Source organism: Anopheles funestus, chromosome 3RL, assembly GCF_943734845.2.
Source record: "Anopheles funestus chromosome 3RL, idAnoFuneDA-416_04, whole genome shotgun sequence".
NCBI lineage: Eukaryota > Metazoa > Arthropoda > Insecta > Diptera > Culicidae > Anopheles > Anopheles funestus.
In genome coordinates, this window is record NC_064599.1 from 38648632 (window position 1) to 38672529 (window position 23898).

Genomic DNA, 23898 nt, shown 5'->3' on the forward strand with positions numbered 1-23898 from the left:
CAAAGCCTGAAATGCTACAAAATAAAAAAAAAGCAAAATACCGCAACCGAACATGCTCACATACCATACATACATACCAAAAATGAGAGAAATATTCTCGAATCGCTGTTAAAAATATGCGGTGAAATGTAAACTCAAGCCCGCGCTATTTGCACCTTGTTTGATTATTTGATGAATAATGCAAACATTAATCCCAATTACTCAAATCAAAAAAGTTTCAATATTCGAAGTATCAAAATCATCACGAACTTAATTAATTTTTATACGTGAAAATTGTTAATTTTTATTCGGCATATACGTACCTCACCAAACCAGAATCATCTATTGACAAGTACAGAGTTACGGAACAGCTGTTGAATAGTTTCCCTGCATATTTAAACCGATTTTACTGCCAAGGGAAAGGTCAAAGCAGACATTAATTTTCCGCCAATACTAATTTTCTTCTACCCCTCCTTCAACCGAGCGGCGCCAAGTTCAAGTGACACAGAACGTGCTATCTAGCAAGAAAACCGTTTATCATGTACCATTCTGAGACATCGCCATGAGTCGCTTACCTTACCTCATTCAGCCTCCATCAGTTTAGCATGACAGCCCAAGTGCGGCAACAATTCAGTGACCTGATTTTTATGCAAATCATCATCAATTGATAATTAATATGCAAACTTCCGATACGGCGTGGGAAATACGATGGCCACCATGTACGAATTCACCAAGAGCGAGAAACGTGTTAGTTTTCTTTCAGTTCACATTTGCAAAACCACCTCCACCTCGAATAGCACAATCCTTTGCCAGGAAGAGACCAGTTTCTGGTTAAAACATGTCAGTTTTTATTTCCTCCCGCTTCCATCTCAACAACCGTCTCGGATCGAAGATACGGGAAACTTTCCGCAAAACCTTCTCGGTACGATACACAGTAATAAATATATACAAAATGCTGGTACAGCATTGGTCACCGAGCCTGGCCCCTGGCCGAATGCTCTGCACCCTGTTGATTATGCGGTTGCGATTGAAGACGGGATTTGGAGGGTTACGATGTATATGTTGTTGGTTTGTTTCGGTACCGCCCGCCTGTGAAACGGGCAACACACAGTACATTAAAATTAACTCGCATCTAACATTACATTGTAAACTGGGCTTCCGTTTTCGATTACCTTCGCTCCTCTCACTCTACACATCGCGCGCTCTATCAACAAGTTGACATAATATTCGTTTATTGCTAACGTGCACGATCGAATACGATCGTACTCGATCTAAACCGGAATGTGCAATGGCCCTTCCTGCAGTGGGTGTGATATGTACAGTTTGCTGTATTTCTGCCCAATATGTAAAGGTTTGTTTTTTGTTTCTCTCCTTGCTCTAGCACACTTTTACAAAGGCACCAGTTACTGGTATACCAGGTAGACCGATCATTTTTTAACACCAATTAGCTAGCAAAAAGACCTATGGCTAGTGACTTGCCCGTTATCTCTCAACATTAAACGCCTTGTCCCATTTTTTCTCTCTCGCCCTTTTGCCTATTTTCGTCCGTTTTTCATTCATCCCCCTGGGGATGGACACTTCGAAATCTGAAATCCCCTCCATTACTTTACTCATCGCTTGTTTTCCATTGCATTGTATGAAATCCACCAGCAAGTCCAGTCTGTTCTTGTCACCCACATTGATGCTGCCCACCGTTGAGATCAATTTCGGTTTGATGTTTCTAAGCTCGCGTGTTTACTGTTTGGTCCATCCGACTCTTGGTGGCAGTTCGCAATCGAGATTGTCTGGAGTTCTCGCGATCCAGGACACGCCTGTGTAGCTGCAGCAGAATTGATTCCTAAGTGTTTTCGGTTTTTTTTATCGTTTTTGGTTTGCCTTCGTCAACGTTTGCCAATTGTTCAGTAGGTACGGTACGCACTAACAGCGACTGACAAGGAATATTCCCAGCACGGCAAACAAAAGGGTAGTAATACTGAGTTGGATGCCGGCAATCGTGGAAGCCCCATTACCACTGTAGCTGTCCGGTTCCGGTTGATCGTCTGTATCTGCTGTGTTCGTAGATATGCGTATTTGTGTTGAGGGACGAAAAAAAGAGTAAAAAATAGCAAAAGAGAAGGATAACACATTGCTTCAGAAAAACTGCCCATGGCAGGGTCGCGATCACACGGCAAAGGTGCTCCACTACGACGTGCATAGGGACGCGCTCAACAGCCGTGTGCCGTGTTTGTGGGAGCGCAAAAGTATAAATGAAAATACGAATACTCGTAAAGAAAGAAAGAAAAGCACAACTAGGCACGGAAATGGTATGCGTAATGCGTAGCGAATGCAACACAAAAAAAAATAAAAGTACAAACATTTCGATTACGTTGTAAACTACACGATAACTAATGAGTTTGGCAAATTGGTTGCACAAGGTTGCTAATATAGCTTTGCCAAAGTAACACAGCCAAGTCACTTGTGGAGGAAGATTTAGCGGTTTTTGCTCCAATTAACGCGGACAATCTGTTGGTAGGTTTACAACTTTTCACACAAAACGCTTACACGCACGGGAAATAGCAGGTTGAGAGTGTACTAATGCACGCAACGTTTGGCACATGGTTAGCCGCGTTAGGCTCAAGAATCCGACCCGATCCTTGAGTGCAGTTTTTGACGCGTATAAATGGATTTATGTTTTTTTTTCCTTCTATAAAGTTCCGCTTATAAACAATTTAACAGGCGGGAGATTCTATGACCGGTGTAGTGTATGGGTGCGTTTGTTGTTTAAACACATCTGCTGACACACACACACAACACACTGTTTCGCAGTTCCAGTCGAATGATGGCTGGCGATCTTCATGCTGAGTAGGTAGGTAGGAAGTAAATATAGTAAGCGCACCGTCCCAAATTTCCACATCGGTTTCATTCGGGTGGTTAGATGTTGGGCGCAACATAAGTTTGACATTATGCATAGCAAAAAGGAAAATTATAATAATTTCATGTAAGAAAAAGAAAAGAAGAAACAAAATAAATCAAATCAGTGGGTAGTTTGATATGTGGCATGAAATGCTTTGTTGCGTACTACGGATGCAATACTACTACCCCACGAATGGTGAATATACGTGCATTCCTTTTTGGTACGCTCGTGCAGTGGCTCTTAGCAGATACCAAAATGCGTGCTTTTACGGCCAATGTGCAAAATTAGATGCCCACCGGAAAATTGATTTTGAGTGACTTTTGTCCGAATTTTGTGCTGAGAAGCGTTTAAATTCCCACTAAGATAATGTGATACTACAAAACATGTGCGTGCTAAAACAAAACGTGCGAAATACTCTAATCACTAAATAGGGGACTTATGTTGTATAGCTAGTAATCTAACGTGCAAAGCGTGTACTGTGGAATAATTTCTTAAGATCTAGAAAATAAAAATATCATTCGTTTTGAATGATAAACAATTTCGATAACAAATTTCCATATTATTTAGTACCAACAGCATCTGTTGCATCGCAAAAAACTAACCAACGAAAATAATTGTATCCAATCTGTCTACGATTTCGGGGCCAATAAACCAATATTGATCAACCACTCAAGAAGTATAATAAGCATGTTACCCACCGTTAAGTGTGACAATTTGATTAGTTCATGCACTATTGAACAACCTGCGTAATGATTAGTTTAGTAGCGAAAAAGGAAATTCCCCGTACCCGGTTAAGTATTACACCATTAAGAAAAATGTGCAAATCGGTTGAAGAAAAAAAAATCAAACTACTCAAGCTACTGTAGCACTTTGGAGCTACCAAAATACATCAAACGTCTACGCGCAAATTGTGTGCATCGTGCCATGTCCAAAACTGTTTTACCGTGCTTTCTACCACAACAAACTAAGTGCATCTACTGCTTGCTTTTTTTGTTGGTACGACCGTGCGGCGTGTCAATTGGTTCCATATAATGTTCAAACACTAGCTAGCGCTACTACTTCACTCCCAGGGTGCGTGTGCTAAGTGCTACGGACTTTATCACACAGATTTGGTTCGGATACCGGGTGGGTACGAATTACCCGGCGAACGTATCGGTTGGTACGATCGAGGGAAGTCCTCTTTCGCCCGACCGAAGTTTTTTTTTGGGAGTGAAACCGACCTGCTTTGGCTGTAACAGTTTGTGGAGAGGGAAATTGCACGAGTGTCCAGGCAGAGATGCAATACGTTTCAGGGTTTTTCTTTTTTTTAAACAGCTCGGAACGAGACCGTTTTGAGTGGTTGAGAGGGCATCATGAGCTGGTTGGTTTAGAAGAATGCGTGTTATACAACGGGTTAGAAACAACATGATGAACGTCGTAGACGATATTGACACATTTGATCTGGTTAGAAAAATGCACTTATTGAAACGATGGTTAGAATCGACTCGTTTGTTAGCTTACACTGGACGGAACATGAAAGAAGCACATTGTGCGCGGAAATGCCATATCATTTAGACATCTTCATCTGACAGGGCAGACAGGGTTTTAGCTTACATTTTGGTGAGTTAATAGACTATTACTGCATGCTCTGAAATCGATCTGTTAAACCATTCCCATTCAGCTCAGAGACTCAGAGGTTGATCACATTGATAAGCATTCAATGAAGTATGTAAGTGAGTAGTTAAGATACAGAGCAGTAAACACAAACCTTAGCAAAGATAGCTCTCAGAGGCGCTACAAACAGAAGTAAACAGGTTGGAGGATAGCAATAAATGAAAAGAGCGGATGCAGTAGAATGAGAACGGCCAGCGTCACATCCGGTCTGGGGTTTTACAGACAGTTGGGACTGTACGGTTGATACTCATCGGTAGCTACAAGATAACGACAAACCAACAGGGATAGACATTAGACAGAACCGCTACTAACCGGTCACTAGAAGCACGAAACGTTTGTTAATGCGTCGGACGAGACATACACAACATTTGAAACGGGATCGAGAATTTGTTCAGTTCACACACAAATGCAAAGAGTATTAAGTAATAGCTTTCGCATGACCACACCAGTAGGAGTATTCACTCCGCAAGCGAAAACACGGGCGTAATACACGGTGGCCCTGAGAGGTGGACAGCTAGCAGCTACTTAGCATTCTGCGCACACACCAGCGACTAGCGAACGATTACGAATGAACAAAAACGCAGAAGAACGCGTAGGAGATACGATAAAGGATGATGTGAAGTTGATGGGGGTACGACGACCTTGGTTGCTGTCAAAAATCCTGACAGCACGATCATGACCTCGATGGATACGGATTGCCTTTCCATGGAAGGAGGGGAAAGGATGGAGAAGGAGAGGAGAGAGAGAGAGAAAGAACGAGAGAAGGAAGGGAGGTGTACAGAAGGTTGGGTCGGTTTCACTTACCGGCATCCAGAATCAAATTGGTGATATCGTCGGGATGTTCGTCGGATTTTTGCAATCGTACATTACCTAGCGTGTTGAAGGTCGACGGTGTGTTCTTGCAACCGTACCACCAGTGTGCCGTCGGTCGCGGGAACGGTGGATCGGACTGGTCAACCTGGAAATGGACAGAAGCATTGCGCTGCTTAGCGATTCCGTACGGCACACCGTCATTGATCGTTTCGCGGTCTCTGCCACGGAACCGTGGCTCGTATATTCGCGCGACCAAGAATACTAAGTATCACCGATACGATCCGGCCTAATCTTCGCGGTTGCTTACCGTGAACGTTCTATCGTTAAACCGATAGTACTTGTCGTCCTTGAAGAAGTAGGTGTACCCGTTCGTGTACTGCAGTGCGGCATCGATACTGTTCGGCACACCTTCCCAGTTGGAGATGGGCTTCGGGTATGTGGATTTCACTGGCGGTCGCTTTAGTGGATCAAACCGCCAGAATTTGCTGCCCTTGTAGAAGTAGATCTTGCCGTTGCCGCCCCACACCATTGCTGCATCGAGATGGTCCGGGATACCGGTAAAGCCCTCGCTGATTTCCTTCGGGTAATCACCATCCACCTGACGACCCTGATACCTCCAGTACTTGGTGCCCTGGAAGAAGTAAGTCTTGCCATTTTTATACGTAAACGCGGCGTCGATGTTGCCTGCAAATATGAAAAGATAGATTGAATTAATAGCAAGTCCTTTGAGAAAATGTAGCCAAAGCTCCAAGATACATGCCCGGTAATCCGACCCAGCCTTCGGAGATTTTTTTCGGATATCCCTCGGCGACTGCATTCTCCGTCAGCTTGTAATATTTATCGCCCTTGAAGGCGTACGTACTGCCATCGGCAGTGTTGAATATGGCGTCAATCTTCGGAGATGTACAGAGCTCCGAATCTAACTCCGTAGGAATCTTTGGTCTAGGAGTTCTCGTTGGTGCAACTCCACCACCACTTCCGCCTCCATTCCTTGTCTTTGGACCGTAAAGCGTTTGAATGCCCTGTAGAGGAGAATCGTTCGAGGTTTTTGAGTACATCATCCGTTCCTGGTACATTCACTGAATATACACCTACCTGAATATCATCGGAATCCAACCGGAATACAGGATCGTACCCACGGTAGAACGGTGCCATCAGGGCTGATCTCACATCCGAATGACTCAAACCCAGCGAGTGACCAAACTCGTGAGCTGCGACCTGGAACAGGTTAGTACCGCGCGACTTATCGATGGTCCACTGTTCCGCATCGTCAAAGTGAGCATCACCACCGTACACTGGGAAGTACGCGTGAGCCAAGGTACCTCCTGGACCATCAAAGGGATCACCATCACCGTGTTCGTTCTCTTCGAATCGAATGTCGATGTGTACGGCACCGCTTTTCTTGGGCGTGAAGCGTAGATCCGTGTACTCGCTCCAAACGCTGAATGCCTTCGCTATCTCCTTATCTACGGCCGTCCGTTCCAGACGCTTCGGGTACTTGGATATCCGATAGGTGAGATCCTTCACCTTCCAACGACTTCCCTGCAGGGCGTACCGCTTCGAACGTGTGTCGGACCCGAACCCGACCTTATCCTTAACGCCGCACCGTGGCAGTGACATTAGCTGCATCGTCTCTCCGTCCAGCTCGCCGGTAACGTTCAACCCGGCAAAGCTCTGGAACTCCATGATGGCTTTTTCCCATGTGTCCTGATCCAGCAGGTTCCCGCTAGTTGGATTCCGATACTTGGGGCTTAAATACCCAAACTGTGAGAGGTAGAGCTGTGTGGAGAAGAGCACAAAGAAGAGACAACGCACTATTAGTAACCGATTTGAACAGCATTCACGAGAGCTTCGGGAACCGACAGGAAACGCATGGGTGCAGCCCAGGAACACAACTATCCAATAGATGCTCATCTTTGCAACTAATGATTGTCCGTAAAGCTCTTGATGGAACTCGATCTGAGCCATACGTAAGGCTCACGTGGTATATTGCCCTTCCTTCTAATGGGTCATTATTCTGACGGGTGGCGCAGATTACCGATTCGAGACAGGTGCCGCACGCAAAGAATATGGCTGTTTACTTGCAAAATATGAGCGTAAAGTTTTGCAAAATAATATAAAACATACTTAAACCCTTCTCGTGCACGTTGTTACACCGTACGGTTTCTATCCTGGAAGCTTCGAGACGTCCGAAAAGTGCAGCCACCAGTGATCGTGGAGTTGCTATCTGATCGATCGTCAATTAATATTTATGATACAACATTCCACGCACGAAGTACCCGTCCGGAGTTGACACAAACACGTACCAGAAGAAGCGCATTTTTCATAGCAGTGTCCACACGCTGGAGGTGCAAAAGATATATTACAAGCTACCAAGAACTGCCAACACACGATCAACCAAATCCGACCGGTAGTCCGGCATCCCAAAACCATCGTCCCAAGGGCGAAAGGTTAAACTTGGTCAGTGAATCGACGGGAAGAATCATTTGCATGGAACCAGTATTCGCATACAATTTGTCAGCTGTCAGCAATGCTCGGGGCGGTTTTGGTAGCGGCTCTAATCGCGATAATGAACCTTCCCCGATGGGGGATGAGTATTTGCTTTAATTAGCCAATCTTGTAACCGAAGCGTGACACAGCCCGCACACAACGGGGGAGGATGCGACCTGAGCAGATGTAATTGCTTGTAATCGTATTTTTCTGGTTGTAAATGGATTGCTTATGCGCCGTGAGTTGATGAAGATCGTAATGCGGTAGGAACGAGTCCGTGTGGATTTGTTGTGTGAACAAAACAACAACATGAATGGCACCCGGTTTTTATATATTTTTGTTACGATATGAGAGAATGATGATAAGCAGTTTTAAGGATGGGTTTACGGCGTGGAATGATTTATTAAATGCAGCGGTATTTTTTTCCTCTTATCTTTCTGCATACGTTTGAAAAGATTCCGGCAGGATCCAATGTGAAATATGATGATACAGATAAATTACATTTAACACAAAGAAACATTTTGTTAAATGGCTAATTGTTGTAAAGAAATTGTCTTAGCGGTCGTAGTGAATTTTAGATTTATTAGGTCATCGTTAATTGCTAGTTTTGATTCCCATAGAAGAGATTATTTTGCATGGGTTTCCTATGACTTAAAGTTCAACGGAAATTCCGGAGCAAAACAAAGTTGCCTTCAAATGCCAATGCAACAGCAACATCAGCATCGTGCCTTTCCTATCAGTAGCAGTTTTATGTTTTTTCTTGCTTCCTTTTTGGCCTTCCCTAGTGCGTTGACTACATGGTTTGGGATGCTTTGCACCCCGACATTAGCTTCCAACAGTCAAGGATTACAGCATTTAGTTATGGGAGACTGTGGTTTGTTTCAACTTAGATAAGCTATGGACTATCGTATGAAAGGCAACAGGAGTCATAAGGTCATGCTACCGCATATACCGCTCTGGTCTGGTCTGCCACTTGTACATAAATCAGCTGCAATTGATTGAAATGGTAATTAGAACAATCGCCCACAGAGTAAGCACAAGAAACGTATATAGAACCATGCTGAAAACCACGGTTTCCATCAATTCTCCGGGGAGTGATGTAAGATGTTATCAGTGATTAGAAAACGGTCGTCGGCACGTGCCGACTGCAAGGCCAGACCGTTTGCAACAGGAATCTCGTAGGTGGTAATTTTCGATCGATCGGATGGGCCAACCAAAGTGAGAGGAAGTCATAAATAGTGGTTCCTCAGTCGCTATCGAGGTGCTATGCATACGTTAAACCAAAGTCACGATCACACGACAGCCGATGAGATGCCTTTAGGATGTGCATTATTCCGAAAGGAATGTAATAATCACTGGCAGGCAATATTTGTAGCAATACTACACTCTTTATCCGGAGGTTTTGAAATAATGGAACAGCTACAGAGAAGTTTGTATGTATATTTGACAATGGTTCGACTCATCAAATCAATAAACGGTGTAAAGAAAGCAAAAAAAAAGTTCCACTTCTCATCTTCTGCGCACACTGAAACGACTATCAAGTGTTTACGTCCACCCGAGCGTCATGAGGCTCGAACAATTTATCAACAACCTTGCCGTGCTTTACTGTGCCGATTGGAAGCTGTCCATTTCGAGATTGACTGTCTGTCTCCGCTGTATACAGCCAGTCGCACCACACTGATGCATATTTAAATGACCTAAAAATTGTTCGCGAATGCATGGAGTAATGGGTGTAAAAAAACGGAAATAACCGCACGTGTGTATAGCTCCAATCGAACTCGGTTTGACCTGCACCGGATGCAGCAGTGTCGGTAAACGTGCCAACTTCATCCGTACCGATATAGTGACAGAAGGATAATTGTAAGCGTTGTATACTGCAGAACGAGACGTGCAATACAGTGCTCGTGTGCGACATTTTACGATCATCGAGAAGATGTGCCTGTTGATGCAATCCTCCCATATTGCTCGGGTAATAAGCTGCCACAGGGAGTTAAGATAAGATATTTTCGTTACTTTTATGGTGCTCTCGTTGCGGGATATTTTTTAAAACGAGGAATTTAAAATAGCAAACACGGTACAGAAGCTTCGCGATGTACGTATGAACAAAATAATCTGTGGTTTGCTGTCACCCCAGTAAGCAAATGTTGTTCTCGGATGAGTCATGCAGATAGAACTTCAGAAAAAGCACAGAACAGCGCAAATGGGTATAATTAAGATGTAAATGTAATTTTAGGTCGCCCAAAAAAAGTTATCATATTTGAAAAATAAAAAAAAAGGTCCAAAAAACATTACCAAAAATAAAATTGCATATTCAAGTGATAGTTGTCAAAAAATATCATAATTAAAGCAAATTATAAAAGCGAAATATAACAATGCTTAAGATTAAATCAATACTTCTGGTTTTGATAAGATGTTATATGTTTTGTTTCTTTACAGAGTTCTTCATAATTTTTCATCATAAAATAATAATTATCCGTTTATAATTGTTATCGCTTTATGACAATGCAGCGTAAAGTAAAAGTCAACTACAACAGCACAGAAACAAAACACAGTAAACCCCGAAGCCACCAAACAAGCACTTCATTTGTAATCAATAAACACATCAACGCGGAAGGTTAATCGCATCTCAGGCGTGTCCGATCGCGTCCGTCACTTCCTACTAGCGCCCGGAACCAGTGCGCCCTACCATCGCGCCGTTTGCCGTAGCGCAAGCAAATCGCGCACATACCATCCCGGGCCGGCGTGTACAACAATGTGGAATCGTGGCGTCCGTCCCGAAGCAAACGCATCGCCAAGCTGGAAGTTAATTCTATCAGCTTCTGTTGTTGCTGTTTTTTCCTTCTTCATTTATTTCCGAAACCCCGGCAGACTGGGACGGCAGGGGGTTAGGTGTAGGTCAGGACGGTATCGGACCCGGCTGCATGAATAGTAAATCAAAGCTCATCATTCGCTGTGACCGAAGCGGAAGGGATAAAAAGCGGGCTGGGGAGGTGGGTTTTGGATGGCAATGAAAAATCATAAACCCACCGGCAATTCACCCTTCTGGTATCAAAGCGGGAGGCGGTGGGGCTGGTTGGCGATTCGTGCACATGGTTCTACGGCGAGCGTTGTTCGTCGATCGGTGTGAAGGAAGGGACCGGGTGAATTGTGCAAATAATGAACCACCACAATACCACCCGCGAAAAGGGAGACGGTGGGGGAGGGAGGAGAAACGGATTGAATGACCTATGCTGCAGCGATTCGACGACTAGCTGTTCCGAATTGTGACACTTATTTCGGACCAACCGTTTGAGGGTCGTTCGAGGCCGTTTGCTCACTCGTTCGGTCGATTATTATGCTGCGAACGGTTTGGCTATTGTGGGTGGAAAGGGGTAGTTACCTCATGGGAACTTTGATAGATACTGTGGAAAATACTGTGAATGGTAGATCTTAAGCAGTCCCGGTAGTAAAGAACACATCGTATCTGTTTAGCAAATTCGGAAGAACCTCGAGGTGTTGGAGGAATAATCAGAGAGTTAAACCAACGCGGATAGAAGTTGTGATGGGGCATCATCGCACGGGCTGACACGTTTCGAGGTGAAGCGAAATCTAGGTGACGCTAAGTTCATTCAACTTCAGTGCAGCGTGACCAGCGGGATCCACTCCACCGCCGGACGACGAGACTTAATGGCTGACGATCCCTATCGATTAAATGGCGTCTGTCCGGTGTTGTGGTTGTAGAGAAATGATTCGTGAAACAAACAAATCATACAGTAGGGACACTAAAATGGCGAAGCTAGCGATGGCGCCAACGACCAGACAGGGGAGTGGAAATGAATCATATTGAGTTGATTTTATTTTTAAAACACTTCGAGAATTGTTTAAAGAATAAAAGAAAATTAAAACCAATTTCTAGTTTATTTTGTGATAATTTGAATGTGTTTAAAAATTTTGTACCTTATTTTTAAAAACTAAACTTTATTAAAAACGATCATTTTCTTCAATACTCGTTACAACAACGTCACACGTTCGCTTAGAAATGCGCAACCATGTACACCATTTGAACTATCATTCTAGCGTTGTTTTTCGCCTACTAAATCCCCGTACCGATAATCACCGAAGATTGCTCACGATTAGGCTGCACTCTTTGCAAAGAATGGAACAAAAAACACATTCATCACCAGCAAGCGCTGGTGAGGTTTTGCTAGATTATTATTTACAACCACCACTTTCTGCTCGCGTCATCACTACAGATCAACGATTATGTGTGCGAGGTGCTTAGGGGTGTAGTATGAGTACGGCAACAGTTTGCCACACGGTTTGCCACACGACCGCCACCATTACAATCGTAACAACATATCGCATCCAGCGGTTCAGGTTCTGAAGGTTCGTGTATTTTGCCCTATCGGTTCAGGAAACAATCGACAGGCAAGATTCGGTACGATGTACGAGCCTCATGTACATAGGCCATCTTTCCATCATCCGGATCGAGGAAGAATTAAAAAAAGAAAAATTCGGTCGCTTATCAAGCTTTAAATTGGGCCAAGAATGTCGCTGCGTCAATTCGAAGATTCTATCAGACGGTACGCAGTGTACGGTAGACCACAACAGCTGGTACGCTGTTTGTTGACCGTTACAAGTGAGGGATTACATTTTCCCCCAAGACCTTGAAGATGGCCTCCGCTGGACACTGTACTATGGGTGGTGTGGCTGTATCGTAAACTACAGTGCGTAAAGGGAAGATTTCAACATACACCGCACCGAGGGTGGATCCTTATCAGCTTAGAGACCGTACGATATCGGTGATGAAAGCTTCAACCTTCAACTTAAATGGTAAAACAGTACGTTTCGATACGGTACCGAACCGTTCGAAAGTGGTAAAGCGAGTTGGAGTTGGACATTCCCTAGTGTTCCGTTGGTGAGTAATTTCCTAATGAAGTGTTGGTAAAAATGGCCAACGTTAAATGCTATCAGGCAAACACCGGGAACCGATAGTGCAAATGATAAACTCAACACCATCGTCGATCGGTTACAGTTGCATATAGGAATGCAGTTGACTTCATCACGGAGCGGAAGAACATTTCGCGTACAATTAATTATATAACGCCAATGAATCGGTTGACCTTTGTGCATCTTGTCCGGGGGTCTGTTTGTGTGTTACTTGCCGTTGACGGTGATTCGTTTTGTATCACCTGTTAATGGGCGTTTAGCGACGTATTGGATGACTTGTATGTTGGAGCTTCGTATCATACACCCGGATGGGGTCCACGGTGGTGGAGCGAGAGGGAGGGAGACATAAGAGACGAAGGGTGTGTCGTATGAAGGGACCCAACATCGTGGGGACGGGTAGCAATTCATTAAGCGTTAATTGAATGGACGAGTTAAAGATCAAACCCATAAACGCTACGGTGAACTTTACTGAACTGGCAACAATGCGCTAGGAAGGTTTGCTGTTGTTGCTTACAACACCTAGGAAATAGACAGGGAGATGATCGTGCAAATCCATTGCATCTAGCTGATGCCCTACAACCCGGGATAATAGTTGGGATCTCTTTGATGGACAAAGCATTCAATATCTCGTTTCTACGAACAGCTGTTGAATCATGTGTGGTAAGACGGTTCGAGCTCGATTTGTCATCTGCACAGGGGGTGTGTTTGTGCGTAGGGGTGTGAATTAACTTTCCCGTGAAGTAGCCAGATGGCCAGATCGCTAGAAAAGCTTGAGTGATCGTTTCTAGTATTAGATATACTAGCGCACATTTTACAAACCATTGGACAGGTGACTAATCATTCTTTGTGTTTGATTGTAAGTGTGATAAATGGAAATCAGTAAATGATTTGCGTTTTATCTAATAAAAATTGGATTTTATGTAAAGGGTAATAGCTTCGAACATCGAACTGTTCCATCACGATTTTCTCAATTTGGTAGCATGAGGCATCACTTATGAACGGATCGGTCGACGATCATTCCTGTATTCCTTCTTGCACAGCACAAAGACGCGAATCTAATAGGAAGTACAAACACTCCAAAAAGTTGCTGATTGAACCATCATCATCGCTGCGGAAGATGTTCGGTTTGTTTTTGCTGCCTCGCACGTTGCGGTTACTAATGCTCACTTCCAAGAAAGTCCAACACGCTTTACGACCCGGCGCGATGGCGATTAACGGTCCCGCATCGTGCAGTCATGCCGGGTGGTGCTTGCCTGCTGGAAAGGAAGCTATCTTGTGCACGAACGCAAGCGCACGAAGCCGGTTTCGGTGCCGTGACTCATCGGAGAAGCCTCCGCGCTGCTTTTGAGTGCTGGTGACGTCACAAGTTCGTATGATTTCGGTGGAGGGTGAATCTATTAAATGCTTCACGTTTTGACGTCGTTAAGGCTCTGTACTGATCGTTCCGTACGTGTGTGCATATGTGTGTATGTGCGTGTGTGTGTGTTTTTTTTTTCGGTAGCTAAATTCGGTATGTTTGAAACGCAATAAAGCGTCTAGAGGAATGTCAATTCTTTCTTCTCCAAAGCAAGCAAAGTGGTCGACCACGTGGGATGGGTGAATTGTTTCCGCCATCAGTTACTGTGTTCGATCGAAATGTCCAATTTACATACGGCGAAGACTGGTAAAACTCCTGGTACAGTAAGTATGGGTCGACCCAAAACATATCCTGCCAAAGTCACGCAACGTATGTAGCAGTTCCTTTTTCTGTTACATACAAAAAGAAGGGGTAGAAAAACCACAACGGTCCACAACTGGTCGATACCGATGGTGGTCGTGAACGTGGTGGACACCTGGTGGTGAATATTCTGATTAACGTATAAAACAAAAACGCAAGGAATTATAATTAACGGTAGCATTTGTACCTTCTTCTCCTCTCAAAACAAAAAAGAGACGCTAAAACCCTTGATAGTGGGTGCGTTGACCTAGGGCTGAGGTCTACCCATTTTCAGCCACGCAAAAGGACATCCAAGGGGTAAGGGAAAGAAAACGGATTGGAGAACCAACAAGCAGCAATGCGAGGTTAACAGTCTTAGGCCACGGACGGCCACGGTGCGGTGACATTCAACGAACCGAACTTTTGGGCGAGAACCAAAAGAAAATCGATGGAGGTGCGATTCCAGCTGAAAAGTTCAACCGGAACTAGCCGACCACGGGGTTGGTTCTGACGTGAGCCTTTTTGCCTAGACTTTGGTTGCTACTGCTGTTGCTAATTTATGATCGGTTCGTGCCTTTTTGCTGGAAATGGTTACCTTTGGTTGGGAATTCGATTTATTCAACCGTCTTGTTGACCAACCTTTTTTTCCCGAATACACCATAGCAAGTATTTTTAAGCAATACAAAAGGTTAATTTGAGTACTGTCTGGACCGTGCTGGATGTACATGCAAAATATAGCTTCAATCTATTTCCAAAACGTGCCGAACATAATGAACTCTCTTCTTGGTAAGAACTCTCCAGCTGACCTACAACGCACGGTGCCAAACTATCCTTGGGAAAGGTTTCTCGCAGTAGGCCACCATCAGTACAAGGTTTTCTTATTTTGAAAAATAGCGCCATCTGGTGGTTGAGGAATTTGCTCCATAACTCAAACCTTAAAGAATGGCATAGAGCGTGGAATGTTGCAAAACCGGACACGCTCGGTTGTAACTATTTTAGAACAATGCAATGAAGATAAAAATAGTTTACGGACCAAGAATGAACTTGCCAACCGGGACAGTATGTCGTGTTTTCCATTAATATGCCCGTTGTGACATTTCTAGATATCGTGAGACGTAGCTTTTGTTTCGTTTCGAGCTATAAAAGCCCAATATACAACCCAGCGGTACGGTAGAGTATGAATCCAAAAACGGGTACGCTGCTGGAGAAAGTGTTGTCCCAATGAGGGGACCTCGCGTCCATCTTTCGCGAAGGTTAAACAGTCCGCGAAACTGCACGCCACCAGTTTCAGCATAGGAAGCCCGAAGCATGTAGTACACAGAGAACGTGTCCTTTTCAATAAAAATGAGAATGTGATAGAACCGTGAGGACGTGTGGCAAGATTTACCGGTCGCATGCAGTTGTTCAATGAGAAAATAATTTCTGCCCCAGCAGAAGGGAAACCTTCTTACGTCTGTGTACCATTTTTTTTGCTCTCTCTCTCTTGTGAAGTTGATGGGAAGATGAGCATCGGCCGATAGGCTCCTAGAATTGGTTGACCAGTACGTGACATAAATTATTAGAAAAGGTGGACAAATTGCTGCTGAATTTATGGCCGACGTGGTGCACTTAAATGAGCCGAGTTTGTGATGGCCATCGGGGCCAACCTTAGGGACGACTTGTTTTTTATGTTTTGTATGTTACTTCTCTGTAACTCTCATATTAGCTAACGTGCTGTTTGTGGATTGCAAATGCACGGTGAGGGTTACTGATGAGTTCCTCCTTCGGCTATTTATAAGCAAGTTGCAGTGTGTGATTGAGGATTGCTTTTATTGCCTGTAAACTTGAGCGTTAGGATTGATATAAATTCTTTTACTTCATAACGAATGTATTCTAGGAAACAGGCAATTGAATATTCCATGCACATTAGCCTGCGACTTATACAAGGTCTATGCGAGTTAAAAATTTCAAGTTGCTAGTAAGTAATCAAGCTATAATTTTTACTGCTATGTATTAAAAAAGCACTTAACCAATAATAAAATATTGCTTTTCAAATGTTTAGCAATTAAGGATTCATTTTTCTAACTGCAGATATGATTAATGCAGTTGAAAAATCGTAATGAGTAAAACCATAATTAAACAAACATCCCGCATGACTAACGATATTAGAGTGAATCATTCGCAGTTGATGACAACCTGAATACCATTGAGGAGTAGCTATCACTAGATCCAAATCGATAAAGAACTATTAATTTTCAAAGAGAAAATGTTCGTCTAATCATGTATTTTGATGTCAATATTGATTCTGTATCGATACAGATGCATTAAAGAGCAATACAGTAACTATCCTCTGGTTAGCATTAATCTAACACCACTTTGACACTACTCGTTTATCAAAGTGGGGATTTTTTATCGTTAGATGACAATCATAAAAAAAAACAAAGCCGAAAACAATCGTTCGTGCCGGAGGACATTAAATATAGATTACATGGCCCGGGAGAGTTGTAGCTTAATGTACCATCCCAACATGTTGCCTGCATCGAGGTGGCGTAACGCAAACATTGACGCACTCCTTCCGCCATCACCAAACATCGACCGATACGAGCTTTCACACTTCCGATCGCGTTCGGTGTAACCAGCTGCGATAAGAAACAAGTATTGCAAAGTGATCGGATATGCTTGGACCAACCCTTGACCTTGCCGATGCCGTACTGGTTCCACACCGACCGTACTTTGGCAAGTGACGGTCAAAACGGGCAGCTAGATTTAGACAAACTGGACAAGGGTGGAACCTACGCAAAATCACTCAACCAGATCTCGCACTTCGCACTGCACTGTTGATATTGAAGATAACCCCGAAAGGTGCCTTCCCTCGTGATCGGACACTTGGGGACAGTTGGGTGAGGAATTTAAATGAGACACGCTCGGTGCGCAACATTGAATTGAGCTTAATTAATTCCAACTCGGTACGGACAGCAGCTTAGTGCGACTGTTTTTTTAAGACCACGTCTGGCTTTTGCAGATTGATCGTTAGCTTCGTTAGCACCCGCATTAACAACTGCAGCCATGGCAGTAATCTTCTCATTGTGAGTCCTGTACCGAAAATGGATGACATTTCACCTACTTTTTTAGGTTCCCCCCCCCCCCCCCCACGTTTTGTTCTGGACACTTACCTCGGCTTGTGGTGTGGTCGAGACGGGAGATGCAGTGCTGATTGCACATGCACCCACCAGCACGATCGCTAACGCCCGTATCCAGTGTGAGCGATTGCGTAGCATCGTGACGTCGTTTCGTGGCCGCCTCTATACGTTGCGCTCACCTTCCTGCCGTCCGGTAGGGTGCGGTTTAGTGTGTGAGTGTGAGTGGGTTGTTTGGCAGGTTCGTAACTGGCTGGACCGTGGTACCGGTACTAATTGCACTGGCAGTATAATCTCGATCGGGGCACTTTAGTCCAACATCTAGATTCTGTAAAGATAAGACGAAGAGAGCTAGAGAGAGAGAGATTGAAGACCGCGTGAATGAAAGCCCATTGCGTGTCGACCGTGAAGTACACAGTGCGTGAAGGTGCATAAAATTGGGTGGCTTTTCCTACTGCGCACACTAACACCTTTTGCTGTTCGATTAAATTAAGTGATTAAGTGATCATTGAATAAGCAACAAGGGAAAATCTTCTATTTTGTTAAACGAGAAAATTGATCATGTAATAATTTTTCACAACCGAACCGAATATTATCAATCGATGTTTGGAGAAGGTACGAATGTGTTTGAACAAATATATTACCGATGCAAGGCAAACCTCACCGGCATACCGGTCAGATCAGAACGTTCTAAACAACGTGTTCACCCTCGAATTCCACCTTCAGCGTCTGGATTGGGTCGTTGTGATCCGCAGTAAAATTGGAATATATTTTACCCGACAAACATCACACACGACACACACCGTGCGTCCAACGAAGGCCACCACACATAAACTGGGATGGCAATCTAAACTGGGAGCAGTCGGGGAGTAAATCTAATTGCTTCCAATCGTCGACCGTCAGTGGGGTTTTTACTCGAGTTTCATATAAAATCACTCGGCATACATGTCGGGAAATTGCTGGAAAATTGTAGCAAAATTTCCGATCCCGATTAAACACTTCCGCTACCACTACTGACCGTACCCGTGGTTTACGCATGTACGACCAGAAACAAAACAAAGCTAAATCGTTGTTATTTGTTTGGATTAGATCGGGCCGCTTTATCAACAAGCGTATCACTAACCACCGTACGGGGTTCAACCATGTGCGACCGTCGGTGGTCAAGGTTTTTCTTCCGTTCTGAACCAACCCTGTGCACCCTTTTATCCCATCTCCAGTACGGGGTGTTGCACAGTCCGCCGGAAGTTGACATCGACATTCATCGGTCGGCTGCAGGCGATCAGATAAAACTCCGAACGATCATGGCCGCTAGTACGTCGTCAGGTTGGGTGTTGCATTAGGTCAGGCTGGGTGGGTTTTTTTCCTTCGAAAAACCTCTAAATTACTCGCCCATAGTAACCTTCTTCGGTGAAATAGATTAGTACGATGGGATGGCTTTTTTTAGATATACACTTACACTACCACACCTATAACACGGGGTACTCCATTGGTCAGGGAGCGCATGGAATGCGAGCTTGTGTGTTGTTATCTTATCGGTAGCACCGTACTTTCAGGTTAGTTGTTCGGGAATGTGTTGGGCTTGCGAAATTGAAAGCCTCACCTACACGAAAACGAGCCGCGATAGGCATTGTTGCTATCTAATCTATTCTAAAGTCTGGTGGTTAGTATCGCAACTATGCAAACAGTTCACTTTCCGAGCATGATGAATAGGACTGAATTTTGTTTTTTGCGGGACACATTATAGATGTGTTATTTTTTTAAATGTTGATGATGATGCTAAAGAAACTAAAACAATTTTTTAAATAATTGCATGAAATCGGTTAATCTAATTAAACCATCAACCAGCTTCATCATGTTTAAAAAACGTTGAACTCTGAGCAATATAAATCAAATATGTCTGAATATTTTGAAATACAAAACATAAAATGCGGTGTGTGGAAATCGATCCATAAGCGTGATGGATGGTGAAAGACCTTTCAACCATTCTACAGTGCCATTTGTGATCCTGACACATGGTGGTACTTCGATTCGTTTATATCACTGCCAAAGCAGTAAGGAAAAGAAAACATCTCACTTCAATCCAGTCCAGTAATGAGTTTATTTGCATAGCGCACTACCCCTTAGAGGGAGCACTTGGACGGAGCTTTGTGCCAAGAACATACTCACTGGGCACATGCAAAGTAAGCGAGACAAAGAAACAACAATTAGCTGTTGTCAACAAAAAAACAAAAACGGAGAGGCCACTTGTCACCGGTTCGTCATCTACCGCCGACTGCTCTACTGCTTGGTGCGTTATTCCGCTCACCTACTCGCGCCCGTCAGCGGCTTCAAAGATGATCCATCGTTGAGCGCATACAAAGAACCTACCGGCACGACTATCGGGATGGAATAAATTATTTTGCTAATTCCGTGTAAAAATTATCTGCACGTCCACGCGGACCCGCTAGCAGGCATGCGACGTCAGTTTGGAGGTCGGCAGTGTGTGTATGTTTTTTTTTGTCGCAAAACCTTTTCGTCCTATCAAGTGGCCGTGTTTGCCCGAGACCTGAGTTCCTGAACCCTGACGCTGTAAGGGCCTTTACACTACAGCGTTTGCAAACTAAAACCCCCGAAGGACGTTAGCTGGTCAGGTTTGAAGCTTGAAGTTTGGACTCCGAAGGGAGTTGATTGCTTTTGGATCGGTTTCTAAAATTCCGACTGTGTCCCGTACATCCACTCCAAATGCGTAAACTCACAAGAACCCGATATATGTTTTATGCTTTATTTTGGGGAAGTATCATAGAGCATCGTCCTGTACGGTGAGGTTTGGCCGTGACGAGACGTACTCGTTTCAAATAAGGCACACTAGGAAGCACGGAGACAACGGAGGATCAAGTTTTCCAGTCACGGCCAACACGATCCGATGTCGTGGACCATATTTAGAGTATCATTAGCGAAAATAGCGTCAAGATAGAGGTACATTGTACGCTTCAAGGAAGTGAGGATGGGATTTTTGGGTAGCTAATACGAGCACCGAGTCCCGAGCTTTTGCTGAAACGCTTTTCAAGGGCAGCAAGGGCTAACGGGCGGTCAATATTCAAATCGATCGTTCGCTACTGCATCGGGTGGAATACTAAACGAGCCACGGGTGGGAAACAAAAGTGTAGCCTGCGTGAGATGAGACGGCTGATGCTGACCCGCCAGGCAGCTAGGTAGGGGATTACTCATGCAAAAGGTACACCAGACCAACAATCCCGGGGCACGTCGATCTGTATTGCGATCTTGCGTGAGCGGAAACATTGCTCCGAAGCATGGAATCACACACACGCACGGTCACGTTTTGTGCGATAAATCGCACCACATACAGCAATGCAAAACAGATCCCCATGCTTACAGCTCATCAGTGTCTCATAGTCAAGCAAATTAGATGAGAATAATTGCTGTGTTCCGATGCAGTTTTAGCAACGGGGCCCCAAATATAAGTAAGCTAGTTTTTTTTGCTCTTCTCACACGATCAATCTCAATAATAACCGATCGACATATGGTTGATGATGTATGAAAATGATCGTTTGCTTCCTTCCTCACACATCCATACACACACACACATTCATAATTAATCACTCGTAAGCCATCATCACCCCTAAGGGGTCGCAAAACATTATCTATCGTAATGAGATTAACGAATGCAGTTTGTTTACGCCGTTCACACCTGCACATGTTTGTGGGTGCATTTTCTCAATTTACGCGCCCACCCCGCAGCACATTCCCACGGGTGTGAGAGGCAAGAATTTATCAAAACAAAATCATTCAACAGCCGGCGGGGAAGTGCATTTGCGTGCTTTTTTTGCTCTCACTTGTGCTGCTGTTGTTGTTATGATTAGAAAAACTAGTTCCCAGATTGTACCAGGGGTTATTGGTAAAAGACGGTTTGAGATGGGGAGTGGGGTTTGTGTTAAACTTTCGGTCACAAACAAAGTTGGCATGAAACATGAAAAATGTTAGCAAAAAAAAGGTAGCAACATGCTTTCGTGTTTTATATCGTTGTTTGTACACGGAGCATTTTTCTCCTGCTGTATTTTTATGATTTTTTCGTTACCAAATATGTTTGGGACGCTCGCTATAGTAACGGCTGGGCGTTAGGGTTTTTGTTTTCGGGGTTTTTCTTTTTGAGGATAGTATTGGTTATGGGATATTGCTGCACGGTTGCTTCTTTCAGGTTTGAATATATTTTGGAATAATTCTTCCATATCAAAGAATTTGTATCAATTCCTCTCACGAGCAGTGTTTCAAATTTAACAATAAAATTAACTATGCAAACATTGTTTTGAGCATTTCCAGTTTTGCATTCATAAGAATTTTCAGATTTTGTTCATCTTTCATATACAATAATAACGAAGCGCTCCCTTACAGCAGTTTCAATGTGGCTAAAACTTGGTGTCTGATAAGAACATTGCACCGAGGTCCATATTATCACACAATGATTGTTTGAATAGAACGGCAAATGAGGTTATCATTGGTAAAGTAAAGTGCAGATTACTGATTGCAGCCATTCCAATGAGCATCATCGCATTCATTTCGTTGATACAATGGGCCAAAACTGGGCACTAGTTGTTGGGAATTGTAGACGAAAAAACAAAAATTTCACTACACCTATTCACTGGAGCCGGACTTCCGTAACTCTCAGGAAAGCGTCTCGAAGTACCAACTGTCATGTCAAATCGAATTATTTCAGCCATTTGGAAAGCTTTTCATTTACATGCTTTACTAAACAGGCTATTGGCAATGACAGTGGCTTTACAATAGCACGTAACCGTGTTTGCAACAACACTTCCTCCATCAACACTTTTACACCCCCTCAGTCCCGATACTCAGTCCCGAGCGCAATTGCGTCGGTGACAATTTGTCGCCACGCACGAACGATTCCACTTTGACGGGTTTGACAGATCGATCGGTACCGATGTGATGGTGAAACGAATCGAAACGAATTCACGACAGAAAAAAGACATAAACGCCAACCGCTGTGAAACAGAAAAGACATTTGCTAACATTGCTCCAACTTTACGGTTCCAGTCGATCACACACTTTGGGTTTGTTGCAAAATGCGATATTTTCTTACTATCACCCACATCATCACGCTGGCAACACTTATTTGGTGATGGATATGCTATCACTCACACTGAACGCACGTGCTTTTGTGCTTTCTTTCTCTTCCGAAGCGACGAACTCGCCGTTTCGTCGATGGAGCAGCCCGGTGGACGGTGTGAGTCACGCGTGCTACTCCTCCTCAACTAAACTCGAAACGATAGCACAATGTTGGCAACACTGACCTCACTAACGGATTACTGATTCACTGATAGCTTCAAAAACACAGTATGCACACACATTAGCGGCTCGATTTTACACGATGCGATTCCCGTGCAGAGCAGTCGACCAGAAGCAAGGCCAAGCACGGGACAGCACGGGGTTGTTCTTTTTAAATTGGGTGCCCAAAATTCGAACGAGGAAGCTAACAGGGTAGAACATACAACACCACCGGCAACGAGAATTCACAATGAGACAGTAGAAAACGTGCGCTTCCTTTGCCCGTGACTTGCTGTTTGTGTGTGAAAACGGTAGCGATTTCTATTGTGTCCTACCGGAGCGTGTACAGGTGCACCGATGGATCAGCCGGCTGAATGGGGTGAAAAACCAACGGAAGCTATTCGACGGAGGCACACTCGCGACACGACTACTGGAACGGTACGGCACTCACCATCTATTGAAGCTCGATAACGTGGAGCACAATATATTTATAAGAAGTAATCTCTCCCAGGTTGAATTGGGTACGTGAGATGTGAGCTGTAACGGTGAACGGTGGTGAGATGGTGTCCGAGAAGAGAGAATGAAACATAGCGTGAGATGTCTAAATGGGCTGTGCACTGTGCGTTGATGTGGATTGAATCTATGGCCATAAGAGAATAGTGTATCGTTTGGAATATCAGGAATTTCTAGGTAGGTGTTATTTATAAATTCCAAGTGTTGTCATCTGAAATATAAACCCTTTCAAATGTTTGAATTGTCCACTCGTTTAAATTTTGCATTTAAATTAGTTTAAAATTTAAAATTTAAATAAGTTTCTGCAGAAATTGTTTCCTTTACTAACTTGAGATTGTAAATTAAATTGTTTTTCAATTGTTGACTGGAATGTATGTAGATACAATATTAATATTTAACAATAATTTTGTATAAAACCTGCTCCGCTTGTGTAATATTTAGATTCAAATTTGCTCTGATCAATTGTTTTTTAAATAACTAAAATATGTATAGAACACGGTGTGAGAAACAATGATTGAACAATTTTATGATTAAAG

General features: G+C 43.8%; 1 protein-coding gene across 10 annotated transcripts; it reads right to left on the bottom strand.

The window, feature by feature from the left end:
* Nucleotides 1–803: 803 nt before the first annotated feature.
* LOC125771541 (matrix metalloproteinase-14) lies at nt 804–23300 on the bottom strand. Of its 10 annotated transcripts, XM_049442249.1 has the most exons (8): nt 23185–23300; nt 17606–17897; nt 6434–7117; nt 6099–6360; nt 5646–6022; nt 5330–5483; nt 4620–4782; nt 2644–2816 (listed from the first exon to the last, which is right to left on the bottom strand). In XM_049442249.1, exons 2-7 carry the CDS (start codon nt 17708–17710, stop codon nt 4742–4744), a joined length of 1623 nt encoding a protein of 540 aa, XP_049298206.1. In that variant the 5' UTR covers nt 17711–17897; nt 23185–23300; the 3' UTR covers nt 2644–2816; nt 4620–4741. The 10 variants fall into 10 exon arrangements, with proteins under 10 accessions (XP_049298205.1, XP_049298204.1, XP_049298203.1 ...); XM_049442248.1 differs by lacking the exons at nt 2644–2816; nt 4620–4782 and adding an exon at nt 804–2024 and having other exon boundaries at nt 5396–5483; XM_049442247.1 differs by lacking the exons at nt 2644–2816; nt 4620–4782 and adding an exon at nt 804–2027 and having other exon boundaries at nt 5396–5483.
* Nucleotides 23301–23898: the final 598 nt, after the last annotated feature.

Excerpts from the sequence above, each read along its gene's own strand:
- LOC125771541 (XM_049442241.1), bottom strand. The coding sequence starts at position 17,710 with ATGCTACGCAATCGCTCACACTGGATACGGGCGTTAGCGATCGTGCTG. Across the intron at positions 5,484-5,645 it reads TTAACGATAGAACGTTCACG|GTTGACCAGTCCGATCCACC; the intron begins GTAAGCAACCGC and ends GTCCATTTCCAG. Across the intron at positions 2,028-5,329 it reads CAATTTGATTCTGGATGCCG|CAGATACAGACGATCAACCG; the intron begins GTAAGTGAAACC and ends CTACGAACACAG.